General features: G+C 33.8%; 1 protein-coding gene across 1 annotated transcript; it reads right to left on the bottom strand.

Moving 5' to 3' along the window:
• Positions 1-448: 448 nt before the first annotated feature.
• Positions 449-7,270, bottom strand: LOC132181427 (nicotianamine aminotransferase 1-like). Its single transcript, XM_059594635.1, has 7 exons — positions 6,976-7,270; positions 4,880-5,219; positions 4,569-4,787; positions 2,062-2,121; positions 1,777-1,932; positions 1,565-1,658; positions 449-664 (listed from the first exon to the last, which is right to left on the bottom strand). The coding sequence occupies exons 1-7, from the start codon at positions 7,242-7,244 to the stop codon at positions 546-548; spliced, it is 1,257 nt and encodes a 418-aa protein (XP_059450618.1). The 5' UTR covers positions 7,245-7,270; the 3' UTR covers positions 449-545.
• Positions 7,271-7,603: the final 333 nt, after the last annotated feature.

The following is a 7,603-nucleotide window of genomic DNA, read 5'->3' as shown; positions in this document are numbered from 1 at the left end:
ATCCCTTGTAAAGATGATGACTTGTATAGTGTAATTTTAGCTACTTGATGAACTTTGGTAGATGCTCTGGTTGTAACAATTATGTTTATAGAATTTTAATACTTTTCGCTGCTTAGTATCCTCTCTTTTCGAGGAGTAGAGGTCATTGAGTCTTGTTCGGAGATGAATAAGGTTGGGAGACGAACCGTGAAGTTAATTACTAGTTAATTAAGGGCGTTACAATAAAAGGTCATTTTCTCACTTTTAACTTCTAAAAACTGGCAAAGGGGGGTAGATTGCATCAAATTAAAAGTTCGGGTAGTGAAATTGAGAGGTTTTTAAATTTAAGGGGGTCTTTTCAAATTGCGTAGTAGTTCAGGGGTCCTTTGTGAAGTTTCCCCAATTTTGTATTTAGAACAAAACAAGTAGTTCTTACATTCAACTATTTAATTGAACATAAATCATAATGTGCATAAACCAATATCTCCTCATACATACAAGGAATTGCAAATACAGCTTGATTAGGCATTAGCCAAACTTATTTTCTTACTGCACATAAATGAACCTTATTTGTTCTTGGCATGCCTATAGTAGAAGGCTTTTATCCTTCCAAGTGCATCCTCAAGCGAAGAATGCTCAATGGCAAAAGTAATTCGAAGCCAATTCTTCAGTCCAACGGTTATCCCTGGAACCATATATAATCATGCGCAAGGAAGAAAAAAGAAAAAGAAGTCATGCCAAAGTATTTGAACCTCTAAATGCTTAAAATGAATTCGATATTAACCTTTGTTTTGGTGTAAAATATTTTCCAGAAAATATTTCCCTATTTTTGAGTGTTCAAGCTAAAAATGTTTTAAGTTGACCAATTAAAATAACATTTTTTAGGCGTAAAATGGTTTACATTTCTTATCTGCATAAACCATTTTTCGTCGCTTTCTCATACCACCGAGCAAGCAATTGTAAGAGGACCTCTTATGATGCCTATTTCTCGAATAGGTCTCAGGTTGCCTGAATACCTACTTGGGCAAGTGGGCCTCAGAATAACCCTCTCACGGTTGCCCACCCAAATTGCTAACAATATGGGCAAACAATTGCATTGCATCTCAATCCCACCCGCAAAGGCTTTTCCTTTGCAACTCCTCTTTGCCGTCTCTCTCTCTCTCTTCCTTGCAGTTTCTCAGATTATGTGAACATGTGTGATCATTGTTAGTCAATACATGTATACTTTAATTAAATGTAATATTTAGGTTGATTTTTTTTAGTTGTTTTATATTAACATTTTTATGTTGTGAATAAAAAGTTGATATTTATAAGTTAATATGGTTGAATGAAAATATAAGATATATTTGTTAACTTTTAAAACCATTTACCAACAATATATATATATATATATATATATATATATATTTTCCTCTGAAACAAACTCTGATAAAAGATGAAGATTTATATATATGTTAAAGCATTAAGTGATACTATCATTTGTATATGCTAGAGACAACCACTCAACAAACATCTTTCTAGGGGAAACAAACAATTTTAGCCATGAAAGTATTAGGAAAATGTTCTAAATTTGTTGAATTCTCACCTGGCAGAATAATCACGGATTCCTCCTTGGCCAACTTCATACAGAAGTCCACGTCATCAGTAACTCCTTCAAGTAGTGATAGATTTAGCTTTACCTGGTACATACTCAAAAAAACAAAAATAAATAAATAAATAAATAAAATCTTTTTTTTTTGTTAAATCTTCAAATGTTTATTTTAAAGCATAATAATCTCATAGTTTCTATGCCCTTACCATTACAACCATGGACCCTTCTGGTTTGTGTGGACAAGTGAGGCAAGGAATCTCTTTAATTCCCTCATATAAAAGGTTTGCATCTTCTCTCATTATGTTCAGAATTTTTGAATAGAAATCCTCCTTCGTTTTCTCAAGGATTTGGGTAAGTGCACCCTGAACAAATTAACCATTTCGCAATTTTAAGCTTTATGAAAATAAAAGGGCAAAAAAGGTATTGCATTCTTTTTTGACTTTTTTTTTTTTTTTTCGTTATATTTAGAAAAATAAACTGAAACTAGGTACCTGTATGACGGTTGGGGGGTCAGAGGTGATGTCGAGATAGCTCCTTAGGCTCTCCACAAACTGGAAATTAAGAAGAAAACACAGGTACTAATTAATTAAGTTCATCATGAAATCAAGGTACAAACAATAATTGATCATGTAAGCATGCATAAAATTTCTCATTGAGCTATTATCAGAATTCCTAGGTTTACTACATGTATTGGGTTTATATCGTAGAAATATACGGCGTAAATAAAATAGGGACAACCGTTTTTCAAGTAGTGCAACTTACACTAGCCTATGGAATCACAACCAAAAGTAGATGAAAGATCGAAACTAAATGTAAAAATATACTTCTTATATATGAAATATTACAGCAATAGAAAAAATTTGGGTGGATCACACTTGCACAAGATATAAGAAGGTTTTGATGCGATATTATGGAATGAGAGGCTTAGAAGCATATCTAGGGTATATATAAGAGTTAGGGAAGGACTCATATTTCACTAACAAGATACATATGAATTTTCATGTGACCAAGGAAGAATAACGAATTTGTATAAGAAATGATAATAACGTTTCATGGGAAGGTATAAGGTTAATTGTATTGAAATATAAAGTGTGTTGAATGAGGGTAGTGATTGTTAGATGATCAAAATAGAAGATTGTAAAGTGGAAAGGCTAAAAAATGAGAGAATGACATGTGTCATCCATCATTAGTAAATGAGTCTCCCCACATTCAAAATTGCATAAGTTACTCACTACATCACTAAAAACAAAAAGAAGAAAATTAATAAAAATGGATTTAACTCCATCCCCAAGGTACAACTACAAGATAGGAATTCATTTACAATTTTTTCCTCTAAGCAAGCATGAAGAACCACCACTTGAAAGAACCTTATAATTTATGCTACATAAACTAGTTTATAGGTGGAAATTTGTATTCACATGTCAAATTCGAGTTGTATCGAAACATGAATATAAGACTATATAGATCAATTTAACCCAACCTATTTAATTAAACTGCTAATTTTGTATTGAGTTTGCAGGTCGTGTCTATAGAAATTTATTTATAACAAAAAATAGGAGAATTATAGCATAAGCAAGAGAGAGAAAAGAGATAGTGAGTTTTGAAGTGGTTCAATGTTAGACACTTACATCTAGTATAATTGCCCATAAGACTACATTGTGGTCTCATTAACTTGAATATGTTTACGATCCCTTTTTGTAGGATACCTATGGTAGATGAAGGAATACAAGTATGATAATCATTACAATCAACCCCTAAATGGTGAATATATTTTAACATCCCCTCAAACTTAAGGTTGGGAAAGAAAAACAATTGATTTTGTTTTCAATTTTTTTGAAGAGATCCAATGCGGCTGGGACCACAAACTAAATGTGAGCTCATATAGAATTGTCGTTGATAAACTTATGATGAAGAGAGACAAGCTATGGCGTGGCGCGAATCAAAATAGGAATGTGAGCTCGGAACTATGGTGAGCAAGGGATGAACGGGCCAAAATAAACTCCAGAGCAGTCACCACTGTAAAGAATACTAGAAAAGTTGAAGGAAAACATTGGAATCCACAATAAAGTAGCTCTAATACCAAATATATATATATATATATATATATATATAAGAAAATTATAGCGGAAGCTAGAGAGAGAAAAGAGACAGAATTTTAGAGTAATTTGGTATTAGACACCTATATTCATCGCATCAAATTACTCCTAAGACTACATTGTGCTTTCATTAACCATGTTTACAATACAATTAATGATCTTAATTTACAAGATCATTAATTGTAGTGAAGGCCATAAATGATCCAAACCCAAACTGGCTACGGTATGGGCAGCTCATAGATGACACCCGATTGGTTTTGGGGTCCCTCCATAGATGGAACGTTCGCCATGTCAAACGAGAAGCCAATTCAGCGGCTCATGAAATGGCCCAGAACGCTTTAAAGATCTCAACTGACCAAGTGTGGCTTGAAGAACCCCCCAGTGTATTTTTAACATTGTTATTTTAGAGCAATTAGCTCTATCTATGTAGGGCTTTGTCCCGTATCCCAGTTTTTTTTTGAATAAAGATTGTTTTCTCTCAAAAATTTACAAGAAACATGTGGTTGGTGAAGGAACACAAGTATGGTAGTAAACCCTTAAATGGTGAATATTTTAATATCAACCTAATATGAAAAATATATATTCTAACATTGCTAAAAGTTGCCGACTCTTATATTGTGTATTGAGTTCAAGTTGTGTCGAGGCATAAGCCTAAGATTATATAAATTAACCATAATCTAACTCATGTAAATTAAACGGTTCAGACTTATTAACTCTAACCCATCAATTTCTTGTAAGGCTCGCAAGTCGTGTTAGAAATTTTAAGTCCTAAGTTAAACCTTATGCAACTCGCTATAGAGGCAACATTCTAGCCAGTGAAACCAATCATTGCCACTTTATTACTATATCAAATAAGTCAATTGTGAGTAGATATAGATTGACTGGAAGCAGAGAATACCAACCCCAGATTCTTGAAAGATGCCATTGGGGTCAGTTGTCACGATCCAACCAAGTCGCCATCCAGGAACAATCCATCTCTTTGATAAAGACCCAAGTGTTAAAACAGGCACAATTGATCCAAACACTCCCATTGGCACAAATGGATTACTCCCAAAAGCTAGATGGCCATAAACTTCATCTGAAATCACAAAAATCCCAAGTTTTCTAGCAGTCTCCGCAATCTAAGTTGACAAAAACACAACAATTGAAACTTTTAGTTTACAACATTGTTTTCTTCAAAATTTACAACATAGATATGTGCAAACACGCGTACCTTTTTCAAATGTTGGTATGTAAAGACATTTCCACATGGATTGCTGGGATTGATGATAACCATGGCCACTGTATTCTCATCCACAAGAGCTTCAACAGAATCAAGATCAACCTCCCAACCTTTTTCAGGCATAAGATCGAAGTGGCGAGCTTCAAGGTTACTGCAACGCACACGAGCTTCATATTGTGGGTAGCCTGGTCTAGGAAGCAGAATGTTAGCACCAGGACGCGCAAGAACAGATACCACAATTTCTATTGCTTGGGTGCAACCAACTGTGAGATACACATCATCTGCTGATAATTGGTATGGGAGATCTTTAGAAATATGCTCTGCAACAGCTCTGCCATGAATTGAAGCAACAAGATTATTATTCTATTATTTCTATAGACAAAGTTTTATGTGTGATTGTTTTGTTTTGTCTTACTTACCATAATTAATGGCCAACTCAGAACACTATTTCTTTAGATTAAAAGTTAAAAAAAAAACTTATAGATAATTACCTTTTACCTACATAAACTACAGAGCTTTGTCACTTTTTTTCATAAACTATCAATTATAACACCTAGCCATATCAAACTATCATCTTATGACAAAACGATCCATTCTGTCAGTCAAATGAGTTAAAATTGACAGTCAATGGTCATGTGCAAGTCATGTGCCATTTAAAATTTTTTTTTCTTTCACATTTGTCCTCACTTCAAAATGAGAAAATAATGCTTATACCCTCTTAAACCCTAATCCAACGCTCGAAAATAATTTAAAATAAGGGTAAAAGTGAAAGAAAAAAAATTACCCCTAAAAATAAAATCGTAAAAGGTATTTCCAAAAAATCTAAAGGACACCAGAAATTGGAATCTCTCTTGAAAAACTGGAGGCCAATAGAAAAGTCGTAGAAAAACCGTCTTTTGTGCCGACACCACAAAAAGAGAAGCCAATTTTCTGAGCGACAGATTCTTTCCATGCACGTTTCACCTCGGCCACGTGACGTTTCTTATTGACTGCACAATGATACCAACTACACATTCTTTAAGCTGGAGGAGACCCCACTACTTGAATTTGGAATCTTTATCAATTTCTTGTTTAATATTCTTTTTCTTTTTCTTTTTTATAAAAAAAAAAATCAATATTCAAATTGCTAATAATTTTAAAAAATACATCCTAAGAGAATTCATATAAAACGATCTGTTCAAATAAATTTTAAACCGTTCCACCACCTATCCTTATATTTTAGAGAATCAAGATCCTATATATACCATACACATGACATTAGATGATACATTAACTATTTTTTGTGTCGCGGTTCATAATAAACCACATCATCTAAGAATATATGATTTTAATTTTCTAAAACTTTTTCTCTATTTTATTATATCCGCCCCTACTTTAACCATGACGGACTTTAGTTTTACTATATATATTGCCGCCCTCCCCCACCACACCGCCGCCGCCCCTAATCTGTCACCTTCCCTATTCGTTGTATAGAAAATAAATTGATGGGTTGGCGGCTAGAAAGAGAGAAAGTTTGAGCCAAGCCGCCATTTAATGCTACGTGCAATATCTTAGATATTCCCGGATCGCAATCTCCTCCAATCAATTAAATCCATTTTAGCACAAGTTAATGAAAACGATCTAAAGACTCATTTTGCTATCAAAAGAGTATATAGAAAAAACTTCATAAATTAAAAAAAAAAAAAAAAAAAAAAAGTTGCAAATTATGTCTTGGGAATTAACAAAGAAAAACCAAAACCAAAACAAATTAATTAATTAACATCCCTTATTTCTTAATCTAACACACAATTACATCTAAAAGACCCATGTAAACTTCAACAGTTTTCTCTTTTTCTGCATGTGTATGTATGCATTTTGCTGTTGGATTGTACAGTTTATATTAATGTTTTCAATGGAATGATTTGTGGAACAGCTAAAAATTTTAACCATGAAACCCATTAGCCATGAACGATCAATTATTATTATTTAAAAAAAAAAAAAAAAGAATTAGAAGGTTATGAAGCCAGAATTTAATCATTTAATCAATGTTTTAATGATATATATATAGTGAGAGATTGAGAGAAGGTTGAGGGGTTTTAGAAACATACCTCCTTGCGTCAGCAACACCAACGGTGGGAGGATAGCAGTTGAACTGAAAGGATTGGACGGCGTCAGCAACGGCATCTGCAGCAGAAGAGGTAGTCCGATAGCTGGGAAACATGGTGGGGTCGGCACGGCCAAGAGGAATGGTGGACCGTTGATCGTCCTTGTTACGATTTGCCATCAGCTGGTTGAGAACACCTCGGACGGAGATGGAGGAAGCGTTTAGCTCTTGGTTCCCTTGGAAACCCCATTTCTTGTGTCCCAGCTGCTCCATGTCTTGGTGGAAAGCCAACAGCAACGTTTGAGTATATATATATATAGTACAAATGCTAATTAATTCATGAATAATATTAATATATAATAATAATAATACTTTGGAAAATAACAAAGAGGGAGAGATTTCATGTTGTCGGTTTGTGTGGACAGACAAAAGTTTAAAGTGGACTCAATTTTGAACCGTACCGTTTCTATCCTTTGAAAGTTTGGTATGTATTTTTTACCAAAAAGAGAAAAAGGAGAGCTTGAAAAGAAACTTCGTGGTGGTTTTAATAATGTTGAAATTGTTAAGTAAGATTCTACTTATAATGTAACAGATATTCAAACACAGTCAATCACACCAAAGTAGAGATAGTA

This window comes from Corylus avellana, chromosome ca5, assembly GCF_901000735.1.
Source record: "Corylus avellana chromosome ca5, CavTom2PMs-1.0".
In the NCBI taxonomy this organism is placed as follows: Eukaryota; Viridiplantae; Streptophyta; class Magnoliopsida; order Fagales; family Betulaceae; genus Corylus; species Corylus avellana.
This window is presented reverse-complemented; position numbering and strand designations above follow the sequence as displayed.

Coding starts and splice junctions, on each gene's coding strand:
- LOC132181427 (XM_059594635.1), bottom strand. CDS start 7,244: ATGGAGCAGCTGGGACACAAGAAATGGGGTTTCCAAGGGAACCAAGAG. Junction 5,220..6,975: donor GGTGTTGCTGACGCAAGGAG/GTATGTTTCTAA, acceptor AATTCATGGCAG/AGCTGTTGCAGAGCATATTT. Junction 1,659..1,776: donor AAGGGTCCATGGTTGTAATG/GTAAGGGCATAG, acceptor AGTATGTACCAG/GTAAAGCTAAATCTATCACT.